This window comes from Strongylocentrotus purpuratus, unplaced genomic scaffold (genome assembly GCF_000002235.5).
Source record: "Strongylocentrotus purpuratus isolate Spur 01 unplaced genomic scaffold, Spur_5.0 spur5_scaffold_8, whole genome shotgun sequence".
In the NCBI taxonomy this organism is placed as follows: Eukaryota; Metazoa; Echinodermata; class Echinoidea; order Camarodonta; family Strongylocentrotidae; genus Strongylocentrotus; species Strongylocentrotus purpuratus.
This window is the reverse complement of record NW_022145614.1, coordinates 12,233,077-12,257,772: the sequence shown is the minus strand read 5'-3', so window position 1 is coordinate 12,257,772 and position 24,696 is coordinate 12,233,077. Positions and strand designations below refer to the sequence as shown.

Below are 24,696 nucleotides of genomic sequence, written 5' to 3'. Positions count from 1 at the left end.
GAGGAGGTGAAGGAGAAGGAGGAGGAGAAGAAGGAGGAGGAGGTGAAGGAGGAGGTGGAGGAGGAGGAGGAGGAGGAGGAGGAGGAGGAGGAGGAGGAGGAGAAGGAGGAGGAGGTGAAGGAGGAGGTGGAGAAGGAGGAGGAGAAGAAGGAGGAGGAGGTGAAGGAGGAGGTGGAGGAGGAGGAGGAGGAGGAGGAGGAGGAGGAGGAGAAGGAGGAGGAGGTGAAGGAGGAGGTGAAGGAGGAGGTGGAGGAGGAGGAGGAGGAGAAGAAGGAAGAGGAGTAGTAGTAGTAATATTAATATTAATAGTATTTTTTTAATCCTTTATATTCTTCATATTCAATAACCATTCACTTATAAAATAAATAGTAGGTTTTTTCTTTTTCAAAGGTTGACATTAAAAAATACTAGCTGCACATAAATTATACTTTTTTCGGGTGAATGGTCCCTCAAGAAGAGTAATGGTCAAACTTACGGACAGCGCTGAGGAACCAGGTGGGCTTGGCTGTCCACCAGACTCCAATGAAGTAGACGGGAACCCCCGAGAGCAAGATGGCCGCACCGATGAGGGTGTCGACGGGAGCGGCATAGACCCCCATGACAGTCAGGAAGATACAGGCTAACAAGAAGATGATGGGCAAGAGAATGAACACCTGGGAAGAGAAAACGGAAATCAAGAATTATTGTATTTTATTCTCTTCTGAAACAAATGGTAGTGACATATGTATATTGCTCCCCAGGGAGTGGAGAATGTGCATACATCGTGTGCGGATAAGCCTGAATCCGATAACCAGGGTAATATCACTTATAGTATATATACTGTGCCTACAAACAAAATGTTAGGTGCGTTATAAATGTGGTCTACTATTATTATTGCTTCTATCCTCTACAAAACAAGTATTACAAAATATTCTCAAGGTTTGTTTCATATTTATTTTATTAATTCTATTTGCTCACGTTTATTGATCTTCTTCATAAAAGTCGTTCCAAGGTACCCAATTTCACAATTTACGAGCTTGGTTTAAGATCAAGAAGAAAGGGATACTCTTCAGTCTGTAGGTGTTGGATGTCATATTGCAATATGGACAATTTAAATTTCTGTCAACTACTACCGGTACATTAACAAAAAAACAAAAATAAGTTTTATTGAGGGAAGTAATAAATCAAATTGAATACAAACAACTTATTTTTAAAGGGCAACAAAATTTAGATAATTTTTTGTTTGTTTTCTCTTCCCTTCTTTTTCCTTTTTTCCTTTCGCCAATAATGATTTTATCTAAAACACGTTTCATGCCTCAGTTAAAGCAATGACATTCTTTCTATGGACATTACATGCAGAATCTATCATTGAACATAAAGCGTTAGTATCAATCATTCAATATTTGCACTATGCCTTCACATTATGTACATTACCATGTGTATATATTTTTTTGTTTCTTCTTCAATAAATTTGAAAAAATAGGATCCTTGATACAACACTTTAAGCTCTGTGTTGTTGAAATCAATATCATATATACTTTGTATTTCATATCATATTAGCCTGAAATGTGTACCAATTCAACAAAGAACGATCTGTCCATTCATTTTCTTTAGTCCATCATGTGTTGTGGGATATAATGCAAAGACATTCTTAATATATCTCAGACACTTTTTTTCTTCTGCACAGATGATGCAATCCCATGCGCTGCCAAAGTGATGATCTAGTAAACTTGAATCACGCCCATCACACAAATCATGACATCATCATTTTTCTAATCAACTTCCTACAAATATGACTCAAAATCCCCCAATTTGGTACTGCAAGTACATATACAATGTAAGTAGTATCGACATGAGAGCATAATTATGTGACCTTGTCCAGTCTACGTACTATATGTGTACTATGTATACATGTATGTCTATGGGCAAGGTGCCAAATGCTAATTGAATTTGGCAGCATTCCAAAATGTCTGCAATGAACAGACGTCAAACAGAGAGAGACTATATATATACAATTGTCAGATGAATAACATCCTTGTTGTGTTAACAACTCTAAACTGGATTATGCTATTGATTTGCAAAGGGTATCAATTTTTAATTTCCCACACTTTCTTTTTGAGGAGCATTAACTGTAGTCTCACAGACCCATGCTAGTCCATATTTTCTTTCAAGAGGCATTGTGATCCCATAGTTTCTGAATCCTCATTCAGACGACCAACTCATTGTATACCTGTAATAAAAACTGAATAGCTATAAGTTACAAATTCATTTTTTGTTGTATCACATTCTACGGTGCTCTTAGGAGAGGCTGCATAACATACTAATCAATCCCGTTATTGATCTTCTTACAACTCACACCTGCATGTATATACAGGAAGGGGATTATTGATTTTTTTTTTTCTTCAAATGCAATTTAAAAAAAAAAATCACTATTCAACATTGATAATTTTTTTTATTTTTTAAATCACCCCCCCCCCCCCAAAAAAAAAAAAATCACTTAAAGATAATACAAAGATTTGGTATGGGGTAATGAATTTGGTTCAAATGAATATATTGCAAGCATATGCGATCCTACAATATTCAGTGAATGTTGTCGCGGTTGTAAGCGTCAAAAGTAATGAAATTATAATTAAACTCGTTAGTTGTATAGCTCCCTCTCAAGGTCAAGATATTAATTTAGCTATAAATCAAGGTTTCTTGACTAAAATCGAATGATTGGCTATTCCCGTTTGGAAATTATATATCACAACTACTTATTCTGAGATTTTCATGGTCGCAGCTACCATTGTATGGCAGTAGGCGCTATTTGAAATTTATCAAAATTTACCGGGACCACCGGTAATTTAGGATATTTTACTCTTCTCGAAAGCAGAAGTGTTTTAGGGGCTAAATTTTCTAGAGCTTATAATACATCCAAATATATCAAAATTGTAAAGAATCGCTATCCAGCCAATTTTTAAAATTTCCCAAAACTTTGTATTGCCTTTTAAGCACAGGTTTAAGGAGTCTAATGTCTATCCTGTCATAAACATAATTGGCATCATGAAAGATCAATAACCGCATCATTCACATCATTAATATTTACTGCCTTATATCTAAAGACTTCAAATTTATTTTCATGAATGTGCCGGTAGTCTATCTGTAATGACCCGAGTAAGGTTAACTTTTTATTTCCATATTCAGTGTATACATGCTGGTACTAGGATTGAAATATCATGGCTGACATGTTATACTGCATGGCAAAACTCAACTTAAGTTTTGTTTTCTACACCATACCATTAGCAAATACCTTATATGCATGTCCTTGATGTTCTGGAGAAAGCAAATACCAAAAAATGAACAATGGCAAAGCAATATTTCTATGGTTTCAGAATTTAATTTTTTTCCCTATCCATCTAATTTTACGATAATTTAATGATGCATGAAATGTGTTTCATTATGTTGCACTAAAAGTTGTCTTGGGGAAGGGGGGGGGGGTGCCAAGATACTAATCACAATGTATTATCCCACGTACTAGTATATTGCAGTTATTCTACATTAAATGTTGTGAAATAATTAAGTTTCAAAACAGTCACAATGAGTTGTACACCAAATGCTCTGGCTTTTCATGACATAACCCATTTCATCAATTAACAAGTCTTGCAATTATAGTTGTTGGAGCCACTTATTTTTAGGATAATTTAATGAAGCATGAAATGTTTTTTATTTTGTTTCCCTAAAAGTTGTCTTGGGGGAGTGCCAAGATACTAACCACAATGTAATCCCATTTACTAGTATATTGCAGTCATTTTAAATTAAATGTGGTGAAATAATTCAATTTCAAAACAGTCACAAGGACTAAGCATTGGCTTTTCATGACATAACCCATTTCTTCAATTAACAAGTCTTGCAATTATAGATGTTGGAGCAGTTATGAATTAAACTTGAGTTCTTTAGTTCGTTTGGATTTTATTGTTTCCTTTAGGATTTTTTAACTTGATGATTCGATTTTCAGTGTGCTTTTAAAGAGGAAGTTGGGTTCTGGGAAGAGGTGAATAATAATTGGTGAGCGTTATCAATGTCATTATGCAAGTGTGGAAGAACATCATATAAAACATGTTCCCTAAAAAGCATGGCTCTTCAAATGCCTTCATATTCTAAATATGACATGTATCAGCGTAAAAATCAGGACTGATTTTTATGCCACATGTTCATGTAGTCCCATATACATCTTTCTGTGTACAGTTCTTGTAACTTAACCAAGACTAGGTCAAATTTCTTATCATTTTGATCTTTCCAGAACCTTGCAGTACTCACCAATACTTATATGCTAGATGATCAACCTTTTCTGATCGATTCCATACCGTTTCTTTCACAATGCAATCGCATGACCAGAACTCAACTTCATCTTTAATCTACCTTGCTAAATGAAATTTCAAAGCTAATAATGATTAGATGCTATTACAATGCTTTTTTTTAATTTTAATTTCATCAAGTTAGTCTTACAGTACTCATCCTTGACCTAACTTTCAATTCCTTCTCCATCTTTTTTGTACACTCCTTTGTTTGGCATTCCCCCCCCCCTTAAAAAAAAAAAATCCCCAGCCTAAACATAGATGATCCTTCAAGCTAATCTTGGACATTACATAACTTCCAGATGCCATGTCGGGCAAGCTATCTGGGTATCCTCCTTACCTTCACAGGCCTGGCCATGTCCGGTTCTTTCCACCTGAGGTAGAGCTGACCGGCGATGGACGTCCCAGTGGCTAACCAGGTGACAAAGCTGAAGTAGTTGATCAGCTGACCGATGTTTTGAGCGAACAGGTAGAGCAGGGATAGGATGCACTGCAGGATGAATAGAGGGAGCGGAAAATAAACATGAGGTTAAAAGAATACATTGCATTTAAAGCCTGTCTGCACTAGTTTGACTGGGAGGGATTAGACCACCCTGCAAGGTCAATGGCAGGTGGTTATCTCATCAAATCGGCTCTCAATTAACATAAGAAAAAGAGGATCATGGGGGACCAACAGGCACCAATTAGGCACTGTTTGCTATATAGAGGGCACAAGTAGCTATAAGTAGTGCAGTGGGGCTTTAAAGGAATGTACTGATTTTTATAAAAAGGACATGTAGGAGTGGGATTTATAAAAAGAGTTGAGGTCTGGAACACGTGTCAAATAGCATGGTTATTTTTTGATATCTGAGTACTTGAATGCTTTGGAGTAAGAGCTTTCTTTCTGTGTAAGTAAGCACGAATTTAAAGAAATATGAATCACAAGTGACACTTTGTGCATTGTCAAAGCTTTCTTGAGATACACATATTTACAAATCCTCTCATTACATTATTACTGGCTTAATCTTCTGTGGTAATAAGATAGCGTTGCATCTATCATTGCCAGAAGTACCTGCATAATGCAACACACATCTTGGGCCTGGTGACGTCTCTAACTAGCTATAGCTGCTATACCAGCATATCGATCCCTTCCGCCTATAACAGTCCTTCCCTGCCCACCTTACACCCCCACTTTATTGCAATTACTTGGAAATACAAGTGCTATTTTAGGATATGATGAAAAAATTAATCCACTATATCATAAATGGGACAACAGGCAAGAAATTGAAGCGACTGAAATATTTTTCAAAAATGAGAATTGTGCATGATTTTAGTAATCTTTTTCCCCCGTGCCTTTCATAAATGCACTTTTAAAAAAGCTAAAGGAGTACACATTTTGTAAATATATAAACTCATTCACTTGTATTCATTTTGCTTGAAATCCTCCCAATTTCAATCCAAATATTTGAGGATGCCTTTATGGACAATTAAACAAAATTTATTTCAACTTGAAATTTTGTAATACATTCTTTTATTTTAATAGATACTGGTATTATAATTAGAAGAACAAGTTAATTTTCCCACACAATTGGAATTTTAAAGTTTATACATAACACAAATTCTATGCTTTCTTTACCATTTTGCTCTGTACGAGACACAGTAGTATAGTGCCTAAAGGGATCGTTTAACAATGTTAAATCTGAGATGCACGGCCCTACGTGTTATCAGCGTTTGTGATATGGTGTTATATTGAAGCCCTAAAAAAATTGCGCCTCAAAATGATCAAGTGCCTCAAAAAAGTAAAAACCTTTGAGAAACCAGTTTTACCATACTCATTTTCCCCAATAGACTGTAGTGTTATGAAAACCGTTTGGCAAATGCAAAATTTGATTTCAATTTTCAATCATAAATATCTTGATAATCTTGTAAAAGTCATGGGGTTCCTGACTGACCTAAAGGTTTATAATTATCACTGCAGCATGAGCTAAATCAATGATTTTTTAAAGGATCTAAGACAAAGTTACCGGATCCCTTTAATACTAATGATTCTCAGCACTTTACTATAATTAACCTAGCTTTAACTAATCAACATTCTAGGATTTTAGTGTTTTGAAGAGGAAATCACTTTCTGAATAGGTGTTTTAAGGTACAAAGTCACGGTGAAAATTCACGATTGCTGGGGTTAATAAAATTAGTTTGAGCACAGAATCAACAGGTGTTAAGCATGACTAAACCCTTCACAACGAGATTATCGTTATCTTGGCTGGCATTTGCGGACACCTTCATTTGATCACAGTATGACAAATATGCCACACAGCAGAATGAACAGAGGCTGTTGTTTTATGGGAAATCTGATTGCCTAAAAGGTGCCCGAAATGCCAGTAAAGGACCCCCTAAAATTGTGAAGATTTTAAGTAGGCATGCATACATATAAGTTCATGCATACAGACAGTATGTATGAAAAATGAATGACGAAATGAGAAATATATTTGGGGGTAATACAATGTAGACTGCAGCTTGTGCATCATGCATGGGAGGGTATACCTTGAATATGGCATACCTGTGCAACTAGTGAATCAATCGGAAGAGCCAAAGCAGGTGATGTAAAAGTGACGCTTTGTTAGTGACGCTTTGTTAGTGACGCTTTGTTATTGCCAAAATTGTACTGTTTTTCCAGAGTCCAACCTTGTTTTGGTCATACACCATTGTTTTGTGATGCTCTCAGACTGCTATGAAAAGTTATCCTTCAAAAGTTGAAACGAAGGTGACACGTTTCGGTGGACACTTCCTGAAACTACATCTGGATATATGCAGGATTAACCCGGGGGGGGGGGTCACTGCCAACATGACTGGCTACAAACCCGCATCCAGAAAAGGTGTCTTTTTCAGCTATACTGCGTCATCGACGTTTTCCTAAAAAAAGGGCATTTTTCAAGCACTGATCGCACAAAAAAAAAAAAAAAAAGGATACCTTTTCAGGTTTCAACGTTAAAAAGGGTAAATTTCAGAAAAGGTGCAATACACCATTAAAGGTAAAGACCAGTTATGGTCATGCGATTGCATTGTGAAAGAAACATTGTGGAATCGATCAGAAAAGGTTGATCATCTAGCATCTGCAAGGTTCTGGAATCATCAAAATGATGAGAAATTTGGCCCATTCTTCGTAAAGTTACAAGCACTATACACAGAAAGATGTATATGGGACTACCCTATATCTCTCACAGACCATGAGAGAAACAAATTTACCAAATATATGAATTAGTAGGCGGTTTCCCGGCAAATTTTTTATCATCATGTATTAGTCAAAACATATTCTTTCACATGATTGGTAATGAGAGCTTCCATTTCATTTTTTGAAATTGGGGCGTTTCCAATACTGGTCTTTACCTTTAAGGCTCATTTCAGAGGTTTATGGACATAGGTGGGTAGCACTTGTGTAAGAGAGTGACCCCCCCCCCCCCCTCGGATTAACCCAGGGTTATACAAAGATAATTCACCTGCTGGGAGTCTGAAGAACCCAGCAGAGCTCTATCTCATATCCCATTTAAAGCCCCACTGTACTACTTGTAGCTACTTGCTCCCTCTATATAGAAAACAATGCTTAAGCGGTGACCATTGGTCCCCCATGATCCTCTTTTTCTTATGTTAATTGCAAGCTGATTTGATGAGATAACCACCTGTCAGTGACCATGCTGGGTTGTCTAATCCCTCCAAGCTTATCTAGTGCAGTGGGGCTTTAAAGTGTGCCAATCACGCAGAAAGAATTTGTTTAGTATGTTAGTAGTGACATTTCATAGTAATAAATTCAAATTATGAGCTTTAAATAATACTTCTGTATTGAAATTTTGCAAGTTTAAATACATTCTGAATTGACATAAAAGCAACTTGTGAGTAGACTACTCAATGCACCCATACAAAGTAAGGCATGAACAGAACCCAAGTCCTAGGTTGTGCACGGTTCATTGTCATTCTTTATTTTCTCCACACTCCTTTAATATCTGATCACCGACAGAAATCCGATGAAGTTTTTGAGGTAGATTTCATGCATTCTAGATGTCTAACAATTATTTTTATAAGTGATAGGTACAAGACATAGTTAATGACCTACTGGGTCTCAACAGGCAATGTGGTTCACATCATGTATTTTACTGTCTGGTTTTGTTTGTTTGGGTGACCTTTGTCTAGATGCCTTCCAAACTTCAAAGGCAGCACTTGGGCCCCCATTTCACGAAACTTGTCATCAGTGACAAATGACAGTTTTTGTTATAAGCTGCTGAACTCCTTGGTTCTGATTGGTTATCAGCAGATTTGTCACTGATTTTTGTCATTTGTCATTGAAAAAAAAAAAGCTTTGTGAAACGGGTCCCAGAACTACCTAATATATCTCATTCTTCCTGACAGTGCATTTTCTGGCAAACTTTTCTGTCTGTTGCAGGTTCTTGGACTACAATGAGTATAACCGAATTGAATCATGACAATCAAATTGACTCAACTTGCATATTTTAAGCATTAAACACACCCTCATTATGTGCTTTAGCCATGCTGGTATCACAAGTAGAAATGCCATGTATCAAAAGGAGAAAAGAATGTTATGGATTAGGCATGGTGACTATTTTCACAAGACTTATAAAGAAGAACCAAACTTTAAATATCGCAAATGTAAGACTAGAATCTTTCATGGCATGCACTTTGGCAAAAATGACAGCATTTCCCATGGCAAGATACTTTTGTGAATCCCAATTTTTTTTTTTTTTTTTTTTGGGGGGGGGGGGGGGGGGGGGGTGGTATTATCACTTATTTCTCCGCATGAAACTTTACATATCCTAACCAATTGTGAAATTCACAAACATTTGATGCATGTGAAAATTTCTGGTTTTAAGGTAATGTGACATAATACACAATCTTCATTATCATTTTGTTTTTAAATCTTTGACCTGAAGCAATTTTCTATAAAGTTCAGGTGTCCCTTTAAAAGCTTGGCCCTGGTTGGCCGGCTATACTCACGGTGAACATGAGAGACGGTAAGGGTGTCTTCCTGTTGATGCTGATCATGGCGATTGACTCTGGCAGGTGGCCGATACGAGCTCCAACAAAGTAGATCCTACAGGCAGAAAATAGTGGGGAAAATTGACAAAAGGCAATGTATAACAATTTGCAGATAAAAACTTTGGACACTGCATGTTAGGGAATAACTGTTACTACAGAAATATGCTATTTTTAACATAACAAACAGTTCAACAATTTTACGTACCGGTAAGCTTTCTAAAGCATGGTATAGGTTCTAGAATAGCTTTTCAGGCCCAACTCACCTTGTCAAAAGAGTGTGTGGTGTAACCGCAAACCTCTCTCAAATCTATCATCACCATGAAAGTACACATATATTTCTCTTGAAAATACTAAAGAGGCTTAGGTGAAATAAAAAATGAATTACTTCACATGATTAATGACTAAAACTAATCTGTTTTATAGTGTAGATTACAGCGAAACAACTGTACGTAAGTGGATTATCTACAGACATATGTTCCATCAGGCAAAGATTTGAACCTTCAACCTCTCAACTGAAAGTCTAATGGATGAACCACTGCACCACAGTTCTCCCAGATCATCCATCGGTAAGAGGTCAAAGGTCAGAGGACCCAACAAAATCCCCTTTCTTACCTGGATCCTGTTAGAAGAAGTCCGTTGACCCCACCGAAGGTCGAGAGGGCGACCGCCACTGGCATTATCCAACCCATCACTCCTAGAAGCTTCTGACCAAAGGTCTGTGAGAAACCAAGATACAGTAATACAAGATTGGTATTGTAAATGACAATACAAGCCATTTCCCAAGTTTCCCAAGAAACAAGCCCTTACAAATGAAATAAAATCTTCACCCTCACCCTTAGAGGCACTTATTCATATTATACAGTCAAACCTCCTTTAATGACCACCTGTATCGAAAGACCACATTTTTTGTTTCCCTTGAAAATGGTTTTTAATTTCAACCTGTACTGAAGGAGCCTGTACATAAAGACCACCAGCCCTTTGGTAAGTGCCCTTTGGTAAGGCATTAATCCTCATTACCAGGTCTTTCGGAGAGGACCTAAAGCCGTCGGTCCTCTGGTTGCTTACTAAAAAGCACTTACCGTATGCTTTTTTAGCAGTGAGGTAAAATAACCACCACCTGCCTATAAAGACCACTTATCATGTTTCCCTTCAGCGGTCTTTATAGACAAGTTTCACCGTATAAGCAACCTACCACTGCTACAGCATCCGTGGCCAGGAGTTCTGCAGGAGACATAGCAATGAAGTAGGAGACGTTGGCTGCTACATAGATGAAGATGACTGTTGGTACAGAGATAAGGATGGCTCTTGGAAGATTCCTGCAGGACAGTAGAAGAAACAAAATTTGGTATAAAATAATGACAATGTTGACGGTTCAGTGACACAAAGACGTAACTCCATTTTGAGCCAAAGTGGTTTATGTGTCACTCAGCACTTGGGCCAAGGGTTAATTCTATGTTTCACTAGCCATTGACTTCAATGGGGTGTTGGGTGGAGTTAAGTCTTTGTGTTTTCTGGAGAGCCCACATTTTTCTGAACATTTTGATATCAAATACTTATTTTGGCAAAATATGGAGTTATGTCTTTGTGTCACTAGATATTTTTTGAGAGTATGTATACATTGTCTAATAAGATCAAAACTGGAGGCGCGATGGCTAGGTGGTAGAGCAGTGGTCTCGTAACCAGGAGGTCCTAGGTTCGAAACCAAGTCGATGCGCTATAGTGTCCGTTGGTAAGGCATTAATCCTCATTACCAAGTCCCTCGGAGAGGACTTAATGAAGTCGGTCCCCCGCTTGTTTACTTACAGGCATATTAATGCTTTTTTTTATCAGTCAGGTAAAAAATATCATCAAATATCATGCGCAAACATCATGATAGCAAACGAAGCCAAATCTTCATGAAAATGTTACACATTGTATGGTACATTTTCTTATAAGTAAATCTAAGACTGTTCCTTTAAAATACATTCAAGAGAAATACAGTAAATTTCCTGCAAGAAGACCTTATCTAACTGCCAAATCTAATCATCAGGAAGCCTTTTGTTTGTGCCATCTGGCAAATGATTCCTAGAATTGTCATTCATAAAATTATTGCCTTCAGTTATTTGGTAAATATAGATATTTTTCAATGAACATAGTTACCCCATAACTACAGGTACCTTTGAAACTGGATTGCCACCTGCGTGGTCAATATCGAGTACTTGCTATCATGTTTCTACATGCATTGAGGCCATTTCGATATTATGTAATTTCATTTGTAACAGTGTCATACCTGTTTATTAATAATGAGATAAGCCTTTCTTTACCACTTGTGTTGACTACCTTGGCATCTTTAAAAAAAATCTTACCACTAAATCATCTATAATTCTTGCAAACTTTTTTTTTTGTATTACCACAAACATAATTAATTTTCGGGTGATAGCAATAGTCCAGGGCCACATATTATAAAAAGATGCAATTGATCCGAAACAATCCAAATCCTCTAATCAATCGCAAGTTTGCAGTTCCCCACCTCTTATGTAACAGTCGCTGATTATAAGTTGCAATTACAGCAAGTGCTTATGAGATGGACCCTAGTTTACTGATCTGTACAATGCTAGATCTTAATATTAAGTTTTAGAAAGCATTTTGATATATTTATTGGAAAAGCAAGTGTAATACAGGTTTCAGCTGTGAATTATAACTCTTTATCATAATTAATCAAATTATTACAAAAATTGATAAGATGATTTGAAAACTTCAAATTTGTATTCATCTGATAAGCATCCCAACTACAACTTAAAAGCTTATCGCTTTCATAAATGTTAATAGCATGTCTGCATGAGGTAAAGCTGGGCACTCTTGTAATAATAGATATGATTATGATTATCATTCCATATTTTAAATCAATTTTATATAGCTTTTATGTATTTATTTCTGACATTTATACAGGGTAGCACATTTTCACCAACTGTGGTGGTCTGCCATGAGGCCCTGTTTGGTACCAACAAGATGCAATAACAATCATGAATATAAACCCATAGCAGTAACAGAACAAAACACAAAAGAAAAAAGTTTTGGTATCCTCATAATAAATGTGGACTTGTTAAACAAATAATGTTGCATATTTGTAAAATTGTATTACGTGTACAGATTGTAATCCGTTTTTAGACATTTTTACCATTTTAAATAGCCTCATTTAGTCCAGAAGCTCATTCATAAACAAAGCAGAAAGGTGATCTTGGCTTAAAGAGAAGCTTGAGTTCTGGGAAGAGGTGAAAAATAATTTGTGACCGTTATCATTGTATTATGCAAGTTTGGAAGAACATCAGATAAAAAATGTTCCCTGAAAAGCATGGCTCTTCAAATGCCTTAATATTCTAAATATGGCATGTACCATCATAAAGATCGGGACAGATTTTTTTTAATCCACATGTTCGTGTAGTCCCATATACATCTTTCTATGTACAGTGCTTGTTACTTTACCAAGACTGGGCAATTTTGTAATCATTTTGATGATTCCAGAACCTTGCAGTACACACGAATACTTATATGATCAACCTTTTCTGGTCGATTCCACACCGTTTCTTTCACAGTGCAATCGCCTTACAGAACTCAACTTTATCTTTAAACTCGTAAACACAGTATATATACGTACACGAAAGGATTCTTGAGTTCCTCTGTCACGTAGTTCAGATAGTTCCTGGTAGGAGGGAAAGGTAGACGGAGAAAAACAATATTATACATAGTTATACTCCAGCTTGTATTCATACATGTACACCACTGCCCATAAAATTGGCATGTTTCCCTACCTCTTTTCATGAATTAAACATGGCAATATGGTTCATTCTTTCTTGATAGATAAAGTGTATAACTTCTCAAAACTTTATGGAACAATCTCTTTGACTCTTCAGATCGATCAATAAGGTTCTGAGAAGATATTCATGTGAATTTTATTGAGGAAGACTAAACCATATTGTCTAAATTATTTCACGAAAAGAGGTAAGTAAACTTATTTCACGAAAAGAGGCCTAAGTAAAATTATTCAAACTTCACGGGCAATAGTAATACATACATGTGCACCGATGACACATAATGTAATTTGTCTCTACCGATCTGAAACCCTACTTACGGTAAATCCATTGTAAGTAACATCTGGGATAATACTTGAGGAGCAAAGGTATTAAGTTTCAATGCACTCATTCCAACTCCCCCCCCCCCTCAAAAAAAAAAGGGAGGAGTATAAACCTGCTGAAATCACTGCATTGTCTGTGAAGCAATACCATCTTTTTTAAACTCAGATGAAGATTCTTTATTTTTATTATTGGTAAAGTGCATAGAGAGTCTGTATAATGCCCCATAAAGACATGATTCATCATCACCATCCCCACCACCCCCACCATCATCATTACTATTTAAAAGGACAAGATACTCAGCCAAGACTTGGCGTAAATGTACCACATTTTCCTTTAAGGTCAGATACTTACCAGCCACCATAGGCAAACAGACCAGCATACATAGCGAGGGCAAGTTGTCCAACATCGGTTGTTGATCCTTCAAAGGCATTCTCTAGATTCTGAGTTTTACCTGTTAAACAATAATGGAGGAATTATTAGGATACTATGTATTTCATTTCCATATCACGTGGATTCAAACATGCTATGGAAGTTGATAAATTTGTGTTCAACATGGAAACAACCCAACATGGCCAATTCAATTTGGAGTGTATTAGACATGTACAATGTACATGTATGTGTGACAAATGTTGAGTTTGGTAGTCCAGTCTTTGGTCCACTGGTCAAGCAAAGTGGGTAAAGAGTTAATCTATCTCAATATCCAGCAGGCATTACAGATGCATAAAGCATTTTTGAAGGAAGAAGTGACACCGGTTATCGTTTACAACACTTACAGTATAACTCATTTTATAAAGTAAAGACAATGATTTGAGGTAAGTAAAAGCGAATAAAGAGATCATGACCGTGTCTTATAAATAGTTGTGACTGATCACTGATCACTATTAATTGCAAGTTTTCCAGTAAATATCAATTGCAAACTTACAAACTCTTGTCTCTTTAGTACAGAGTTGTGATGAGTTGCAATCAATTTGATTTGATGGCAACTGTTTATGGGCAAGTCCAGGGACAGGGTAGCTTCGTCCCCTATACGTTACCAACATGTATATCTGATGATTCAATTGAGTTGACAGACAGCCCTACAAGAACTTCAATCAGATCAGGTACAGTGTACATGTACATGTACATGTGGTAAGGCAAATGACACTTGAGATATCAATTTTAGTTTATATTTCTTTAGTTTTGGTGATGTACAGCATATGGGACAGCAAAAAGGCAAATAGCAGAGAACCTAAAGATCGTTTCATGCTGATATGCTCCTTCACAAAAATGTATTGTTTAAATGAATTAGTCAAGGGTCCCAACTATACAACTACGACTCATGCAGCGACTGATACAAAAGTCGATAGCGACCTGGTATCAATCGCAACTATGCACTTTTAGAGACATGAGTTTGCAATTGATTTGAGGACTTGTGATTAATCAGGATCAATGGGAAATCTTTTTGAGACTGGGTCAAGGCATACATCTTTATCACAGATCTGGACGACCGACACCTCCAATGTGAAATTCACACCCACACACAAAATTTCAACCGATGGATTTGCATACAATTTGTACTTGGCATGATGGAGAGATATTCATTTGCCCTTGGGTCTCAGGAACACCTCCCCATTAGGTCTGTCCTCATCAGCTCGAGGTTGCCAAATAATCTGCTATTTCTGATTTGGGAAATAAGAATGATGTTACAAATCACGTTCATCAGCTCGAGACTCAAGAAATTAGCTCAAGATATTTTGCTCAACGTTCGCGCATAGTGCGAGTCTTCGGGCTGGTGAGGACACACCGGACAAATGGCGGGATATTTTGCAAACTAGCCCAAGATATCTTGGGATGATTATCCCGACCAACTACTCCGCTAATTGCAACTGCGGGCTCGGGATAGTTAAAATAGCGGGTTATTTGGCAATATCGAGCTGATGAAAACAGGCCTATTGAAAACATCGCAGGTTCCTTACAACGGATGCACAACGTGAAGCACACCTAAAAGGACTCCATCTGACCCGACTGAGTCCCGTCGATCAATAGAAGACCTGTACTCTGCCCAGGTCATTGATAGGTCAAGTTGGAACAACACAATGCAAAGACTTAAGAAATACAAAAAAATGAACCTGAGACATTTCCAATAGCCCTGTACTTCACTTTTGAAATATGCTAACAGTACAATGACTGATTTCAGAACTTAATATCTATATTTCTGCAACTGTTAGCAACTCTCATTATCAAATTATGAGCCTTCATGTGTATGTATTACACTCCTCGTGTCACTTGGTAATTTTATAACTTCAGGTTGAAATTGGATTGATTATGTGCTAAAGGCCCCCCCCCCCTTGCAAAAAAAAGAGAGGAAAATTGGGAATACTGTATAGTCCTATATAGAAAAAATATAGCAACAAACTTGTGATTTGTCCTTTAAGACAACATAACAATACTTCCCAGCCAATGTTTATTTTCAACCTGGTAACAGGTGGCCTTGGTTTATATAATATACAAGGTGCTGTTATCCAATATCTCATGCTTAATGTGTTCTCAAGTATGTTTACTGTAATAAATTGTATTACAGAATCAATACACAGGTTTGCACATCTGTGATAAAGAGGAGATTAGCTTACTATAATACTTTCAGCATGGACCTATTTCAGTGAACCCTTTGACCCTATCGAGTTCTACTTGGTTCATGGACCTACTACATGGTTCTACTGCTTGTCAAGAGATAAGATCATTCAACAACAAAACCTGATAATCTTGTGCAGCCTGCACTTGTCCTACCATGCCACAGTATATCTCCTCATTAAGGGTTAATTAGATCCCTAATGTATGCGCACCGTCCAGATGGACAAAGCAATTAATGTTAATTATCTATGTACAAAATTTTAATAGTTATAATTTGCTTTTTAATTGTCACGAAGATTTCTTCTCTCACGCGGGAAATCTGAGGTGCCAATTTCAGTTTGATCGACTACCATTAAAACAAATCATAACTTTCCTTTCCTTGAATATTTTCAATGATCTGTTTCTCCCATCTGCTTTTAGTGAAAACAACTTAATACCAGGGTGGACTTCCTCTTAAATCACAAGTCACATTTCTCACACTTTATGACCTTGTACTCATTTCATTTGTTTTCCTTTAAGGTATGCATATTCTTCAGAAAATATTTATTATCATGTTTGTCTTGAAGCAGGGCACCATACTAACTTTTTGAAGGAAGTTATGCATGAGCCCTGGGTAGAACTTTTGAAATTCTGAGGGTCTGGACTGAGAATTTAAGCGCCCATGTGCCCTGGGCACCTGTTCGTGTAGAGCCCTGCTTAAACTTAAAGCCTTACTGCACTACTTATAGCCACTTGCGCCCTCTATATAACAAACAATGCATAATCGGTGACCATTGGTCCGCCATGATCCTCTTTTTCTTATGTTAATTGAGAGCTGATTCGATGAGATAACCACCTGTCAGTGACCTTGCAGGATGGCCTAATGCTTCCTGTACACTAGTACAGATGGGATTTAAAGCACTGTACAATGGTGTTGATAAACCTGAAAAAAATATTTACTGTGCACACTACATTGCTTTATAGACTTGTCTGCTCTAACTTCCAAACATTAGTCAAATATTACCTTACAAGTCGATGATGTGTCCTACTGATGATAGATTTTCCCACATATCCTCCATAAGAAAAGCACCATCTAATCATTTTAGCAATGTAACTTGATGCACTATTTTCTCACCACATTTACACTACAGTCTCAAAAATATTTTCAGTTCACCTCAATTTGAGATTTGAGAATGGGGTAATGATTGAAAAAGTTTCTTATGGTTTTAAAGATGAAGTTGAGTTCTGGTCATGCGATTGCATTGTGAAAGAAACGGTGTCGAACTGACCAGAAAAGGTTGATCATCTAGCATATAAGAATTTGTGTGTATTGCAAGGTTCTGGAATCATCAAAATGATAAGAAATGTGGCCAAGTCTTGGTAAAGTTACAAACACTGTACACAGAAAGATGTATATGGGACTACACGAACACGTGGCGTAAAAAACCGGCCCCCCGATTTTTACGATGTTGCATGCATATTTAGAATATGAAGGCAATTGAAGAGCCATGCTTTTCAGGGAACATGTCTTATCTGATGTTTTTCCACACTTGCATGATAAGAATGAGTAACGCTCACAAATTATTTTTCACCTCTTCCCAGAACTCAACCTTCTCTTTAAGAATGGAGCATAATATCCACCATGGCTGACCTTTACTAAAAATTACTAAATGAGGACATTGCTCCCAACATTCTCTTCCATTTACCATCATTGTATGCAAATATTCTGGGAAGGAACACTGAGAACATATCATACCTAATGCAATACGATTATCATAAATCTAAATCAGTAAATCCCTGAGGATCGAAATCACATGGCCCGTTTAGGAAATTATCAATCACTACCTCAAAAACATCCTGGCGTGTCATAAATAAGACATTTTCCCAATCTTAAAAAAGCAAACTGTGAAGACACCAATGACATCCATGTCATGAATCACAACTCTAAGACAACATTTTTTCTCCCCCTGGGCATCGAAAGTGAATGTTGGGGGGTCTGTAGTATGCACAATCGTGTACAGGTGTATCTGTCATAGTTTGATATATTCAAAGGGTCTGAAGTGAAATCTTTTGGGCTCATTTTCATATGCACAGTCAAACCCGTCTATAGCGACCACCCAAGGGAAACACAAAAAGTGGCCTTTGTAGACAGGTAGTCTTTGTAGACAGGTTCCTTTAGTACATGATTCAATGAGAAACAATTTTCAAGGGAAACAACAAATATGGCCTTTGTAGACAGGTGGTCACTAAAGCAGGTTTGACTGCATTTGGATCTCTTACTTGGACAGTGGACAAATAGCATGTACTTGAAGTCCACTGACATTCAACCTTGAACTTCTCAGAGCTATCTTGATCAAGAACAGGATATCTTTCAAGAATTTCAATAAAACATATGTGCAGTTCTATAATTTCTATCAATGTAATAGAAAGTTTGCTCTTTTGGCCTAAATTCCTGTGTCTTACAATGATCAGGAATCGCGAAATGCACCCAAGCAAAACTAATGGTAAATCTGACCCTGCTACTGTTGTATATCTGACCCCCAAAATATGTTTTGATATCAGAAACGTCTTTTGTGCCATGTTTAGGCTGTCTCTTTTGCATCCACTCATTTGTTGTTTATAAATAATTATCTTTGATAGCTATTCACTCTTATGATGACAACCTGATCCACTTCTGACTGTGTTTTGACTATGTTTTGTTGAATGGGTCCCTAACCCCAATTACCCCATTCTGGTATCATAACATACTCCTCAAAATAATAAAATAAGGCCTCCTATTTCAATGATAAATCTAGAAAATGAGGACCGTGGGATCAATCATATCCAAATTCACAATCCACTAAATATTCTGTCTCGATGTAGGTGCCAAGAGTCCCAACTATGGCACTCTGACTTTGAAACCTTGAATGCAGTAACACTTCTGTTTTAAGCCACCTTTTGATATGACCTGAGACAGGTTTCGATGTTAGAGTCAGGGTTAAAATATAGGTATAAATGCAAGAAAGGTGCTGAAGATTGCTTGGAGGAAACCTGTTTTAGGCCACCTTTTGATGTAACCCCGAGACAGGTTCAAATCCAAACCTATTTGAGATAGCTTATGAGTGCTGCACAGGCAGTTGCATGCACATTCTGAAAGATTATCATTATATGGTACCCTACAAGTCTGCAAAACGAAGAACTAGGATTTGGCAGGTTCTTGGACACTGATCACAGATGGGTCTGGGGTAGATTAAACATGGGACTTCATCCCAACAGCTTCACACGCACAATTTTCTTTACCTCAGCATCATGTCCAGTGTCATATATACCCTGGGGAGTGTTTCACAAAGACTAAGATCGACTTTAAGTTAGACTTAACTATGGCAGGCTGTTCATGCCACTGTTTGCTCTCACCATTTACTGGCATTGGTTTATCAAGGGACATACAAATCATGGTCACAAATCTACAGAATTTACGTTTGTTGATAATTCATTATTGAAGGAAAAAATATAATCTCAAGATCATAATGATGAGAGCCAAATACTCAGCAAACAGTGGCATGAACGGCCTGCCATAGTTAAGTTCAACCAGGGACTTGATCAAGTCCCTGGTCTTTGTGAAACACTCCCAAAAAAGACTATATGCTGAGTACCAGAGTAGATGCAGATGTGGACGTTGAACCATTGTTTGACAATTTTTAAGGTTAAATACCGAGATAGACAGTTATTAGACACATATTAAAAGTCTATTAGTACCAGGATAATTACAAGGACAGGAAGTAATCAATACCTACCCATGCAAAGCTGAACCAAGCCGGTGATAATGATGACAATCAGGGCCAGTACCTTTGCTGCAGTAAAGAAATCCTGAACACGTGTTGCCCATTTGACGCTGTAGCTGTTGACAAAGGTCAGGAACGCTGGAATGAAAGAAAAATGAAAAAAATGTTACCAAAAGTATAACACAAACATTTTATGAGAGAAAAGATAGAAGATCCTAATATGCAAAGGATAGTCTATGTAGAAATGTTTAAATTTCACAATTGTTTCTATAAAATTCAATAAAATGATACATACAATACATACATGTAAGTATTTAACTTACTGCGAATGGCACATTATTTCCATTCTTGTCAATAAAAATATAAGATATCAGCTTGTTTACATGTATTTACATCCATGGGTCAAAAAAAAAATGTCATGCCATGGAGATGAAAAAACAGAATTATTGTGAAAACACAAATTAGTGCCTTTGAGTATTAGAATCGCCCACAAATAAAATAAAAAAATTAAAAAGTTTTTGTGAACTAATTGTGTGGCATTACAGATATAAAATAGTGGTATAAAACATAGCAAAGTACATAGAGGGCTGATGCTTTGGTATGAAAAGGGGGATATTTAAACTTTTTTAGGGTCTTCTTTTTTTATCTTCCGCAAGAATGACCCTAAGCAGTACAATCCAATAGACATACCGGTAGGCAGATCCAAATGAAGCAAGGCTGTTTGCTAAGGTCACTTTACTTTATGCACACTTGCACAGTTCAACCCCTGTAAATAATATGTTGAATGATTGTCTGGAACTCTGGTTTATATTTACCAAGTACCAGTAAAACATAATATGAAGGGCTGTATTTGTAGGCGATCAGTTTTCACTTCTGACCAGACCAGTGCACCCTGATTAAATTGAAGGTATGCAATGATGAAGTTCTGTGACCCCCTTTCCATACATGTACATGGACTTGTATCTCGTTCATTTCACGCTCTTGAGACCCCTTCACTAATTTGTTTCCTTCTCTCTCTCTCTGAATTTCTTTTTATTTCTCTCTTGTTCTTTTCCTTATTTTCCTCTTTTGAGGGGCTTTCATCCCCCTTTCTCTCTTTCATGTCATCCTCTCTCCCTTTCTCTTCTTCTGCCCCTTGCTCCCTTTCCAACCCCCCCCCCTCCCCCTCTCTCTCTCTTACCCCCCTTCCCTCCTTGCCTCCTCCCCCTTCCTTCTTCCTTCTCTCCCCCTCTTTTAATGTCTCTCTTTCCTCCCTTTTTTTTTCACCTGCGAGGTGTCCTTCATATTGTTTTCTCCCCTCGACCCTTTCTACAGATGCCATTCAATCGAAGAAGCAATGGATTGCTAATTAAACAAATACCCATCATTCCGTCAGAGGTCAAATACAGGTCAGTAGTCATTATGGTGCCTGATTTTTCCTAGTCTTGGGGAAGATGCATGCAGCAATTAGTGTGACCTTTAATTTTACTCAGTTGTGATATATCAAACGGGAATATATCCAGAAAGTATACTAAAAAAAAAAAATTCATTAATTCATGGGTTTCGGTTTCATGAGATATTGAAACTGTTTATGAGCATAACGGAAGGAGCTGCAGCGCTACACAGAGGATCCAAATGCACAAAGGGATATCTTCCAGGAATAAGGCCGAAAGGAGACAGTCTGTGTTGAGCTTGTTGGTCAGGCCTTATGACATACGATTACAAAGTGAAAATCTTTTCTACATCTGCACAAGATGACCTTCATGCTAAACAAGCTCTCTTGTGGACACTCCCACCATCTAACAATGAAATTTCACACGTCTCATCGAGTCCAAATAATACACGCCATCCTTGCGTACATGTATATACAGACGTGCAGGCGATAGTTGCATTGCTTGCATGCTATCGTGGCACCGTAATAACAGCAAAGGTATGCATAGCCACGTGGTAACAATATTAAGCATGGCTGTATTTACATGTGCTTTGTGTAAACTGTAGTCTCTATGATGTATTGAAATACATGTACGCGTATTGTATTGCACTATATATCTTCATATCTAATACATGCCATCAACTCCAATAAATATCAGATATCATTTCAATTCATATAATCCAATCTTTAATCATTGATGTTAGCAAATAAATAGGTTGGGGTGGGTTGACATAATATTTTAAAGAAATATAGAAGGCGTACAAAAGAAATTAGAATGCATTTTGGTGATGTTATGACCTCTGAAGTACAGTTTACATGTACCTCTGCTAATGCCTAATGCAGTACGCCTACTATTTCATGGCAATTAAGTTAGTTTGTGCTGCACAATCCAGCATATTAATGTTTACTTACTTTGAGCACAAGATTACTTCCAAGTATTTTCTGTATATAATCTTAAATGAACTAACCCCAATTAAAAAGGGTAGGCCTAACTCTTTGTCCATTTTAAATTCCCAATTTGGGAATTAACATAATAGAGGGGCCTCCATCTATTAAGCCTACACATACAGGACTAAATGACGAAACTCTTTCTCTATTGTCCAGTGATGAAAAGTCTAATTATACATGCATACTGTCCAGCTCCATGCACATATTATATGGGACTATGGAGACAGGAGGCTTCTAATAGCATCCCAAAGGGTTGCTCTTGTTTGCTAATTACTTCCAACTCATTAATGAATATTGGGGTAGTGAACACTGTACCCTACACAAAAGTATGATGTAACCCAACATGTACACTGTTCACACCAAATACATGTAGATTTGTTGCATAATTTGTTGGCCTTCATGATTTCAAATACAATGTAGCATGCCATAGAAGGTTAAAACCGAAACATTGTTTTATTTCTCCTCACAGGTCTCTGCCGGTCTCTGGATGCAAGTAATGAATGCCCCTTTATCCGGGAGATGGGAGGGATCTCCTTGCTCTTATGAAATGTTTTCTTGTTTTGTCTTTTAGAAATGTCTCTTGACAGTTACTTCAGCTTGAAACAATGAAAAACTAAATAGATTTAACAAGATGTGAAAGGCTCCTTGACATGAAGAAGTTCAATGCTGGGTAGGACTTTGGATTTAGAATAAACTACATGAATGCAAATTCAGAGGCAGGCAGGCACATCCCTACGCCCAACTGTGAATCAAGGTGAAGGAAATTACAGAGACAGAGAAAGACAGACAGACAAGACAAAAGAGAGAGAGAGAGAGAAATTAGAGACATCCGACAGAGAGAGAGGGAGAGACAGAGACAAAGATGGAAACACAGAAAGAGAGATGGAAAGAGCCTCGTCTCCCAGGCAGTAGTGGATCCAGGATTATTTTCATGGGGGGGGGGGGGGGAGGGGATAGGAGTGAGGCACAAGTATTAAAACCAGGGGGTGCCCCCTGAATAAAAAAAGTGATGGGTAACCTAGATTTGAATAACACTTGCTGACAATGTACTAGGGAGCACTAGGAAGCATCAAACACAACTCAAGTCATGCATGATCAGAATCATGGATTTAAAAAAAAAAATCTTTATCTGGACACAAGCTAGTACGACGACAAATGACACTAATAAAGTAAAGACAATATTGCTTAACCAACAAAAATAATGGACTCAGATGCTGGTCAGTGGTCAAGTTTGAAAAAGAGAAATGAAACAACTTTCTAACAAGCCTTTTTGTCAATGATAATACAAATGAGGAAAACCTGCAGTCCTGCACGTACAGGTAGCAAACAAGAGCAAGGATCATTCACCAGAATACCAGCACCTGCTATAGTAATTGAAGCAAAGGCTTTATCTGAAAACTAACCAGTTTCTTTTAAAGAGAAGGTTGAGTTCTGGGAAGAGGTAAAAAATAATTTGTGAGCGTAATAATTCTTATTATGCAAGTGTGGAAGATCATCAGATAAGACATGTTCCCTGAAAAACATGGCTCTTCAAATGCCTTTATATTCGAAATATTTCAGTAACATCGTAAAACTCGGGGGGTAGGATTTTTACGCCATGTGTTCGTGTAGTCCCATATACATCTTTCTGTGTACAGTGTTTGTAAACTTTACCAAGACTTGGCCAAATTTCTTATCATTTTGATGATTCTAGAACCTTGCAATACACACAAATTCTTATATGCTAGATGATCAACCTTTTTAGTCAATTCCGCACCGTTTCTTTCACAATGCAATCGCATGACCAGAACTCAACTTCATCTTTAAGTACTTAAAATCCCAAGTAAATTTATCTTTCTGAATAGTTTAAGACTTCAAAGTAGTGGGTCAAAGCAAACATGCATTTCAAAAAGTCCTAATCATGATGTTGGTTAAGTTTGTTGTTGAAAAGAAAAAAATATGAAACTTTAAGATTGCAAAATAACACGTTTTTACCACTATATTAAAGGTAAAGACCAGTAATGGTCATGCGATTGCATTGTGAAAGAAACGTTGTGGAATCGATCAGAAAAGGTTGATCATCTAGCATCTAGCATCTGCAAGGTTCTGGAATCATCAAAATGATAAGAAATTTGGCCCATTCTTCGTAAAGTTACAAGCACTATACACAGAAAGATGTATATGGGACTACCCTATCTCTCTCACCAGACCATGAGAGAAATAAATTTACCAAATATATGAATTAGTAGGCGGTTTCCCGGCAAATTTTTTATCATCATGTATTATTCAAAACATATTCTTTCACATGATTGGTAATGAGAGCTTCCATTTCATTTTTTGAAATTGGGGCGTTGCCAATACTGGTCTTTACCTTTAAGAAAGTATCTAATCCGACCCTGAACATTAAGACAAATCTCGCCTGTAGCAATATTCTATCAGACAAAACAGTGGCAGGTGTTTTGTCACTAAAGCAATTCTTTACAAATTAAGCGCCTGAGTTCTCAAGACGGAAAAAATTACACACACACCTACCGCAAATCATATGCGTGGGACTGAAC

General features: G+C 37.2%; 1 protein-coding gene across 1 annotated transcript in view; it reads right to left on the bottom strand.

Annotated features, from left to right (window-relative positions):
* Positions 1 to 24,696, bottom strand: part of LOC577249 (Y+L amino acid transporter 2) — a 44,064-nt gene that overhangs the window by 6,541 nt on the left and 12,827 nt on the right. The window contains exons 2-9 of the mRNA XM_011682626.2: positions 19,813 to 19,938; positions 13,802 to 13,901; positions 12,973 to 13,017; positions 10,531 to 10,654; positions 9,951 to 10,054; positions 9,297 to 9,393; positions 4,654 to 4,803; positions 476 to 653 (exon numbers count right to left, since the gene is read on the bottom strand). Coding sequence (XP_011680928.2) covers positions 476 to 653; positions 4,654 to 4,803; positions 9,297 to 9,393; positions 9,951 to 10,054; positions 10,531 to 10,654; positions 12,973 to 13,017; positions 13,802 to 13,901; positions 19,813 to 19,938 — 924 coding nt within the window. The remainder of the gene's footprint in view (positions 1 to 475; positions 654 to 4,653; positions 4,804 to 9,296; positions 9,394 to 9,950; positions 10,055 to 10,530; positions 10,655 to 12,972; positions 13,018 to 13,801; positions 13,902 to 19,812; positions 19,939 to 24,696) is intronic.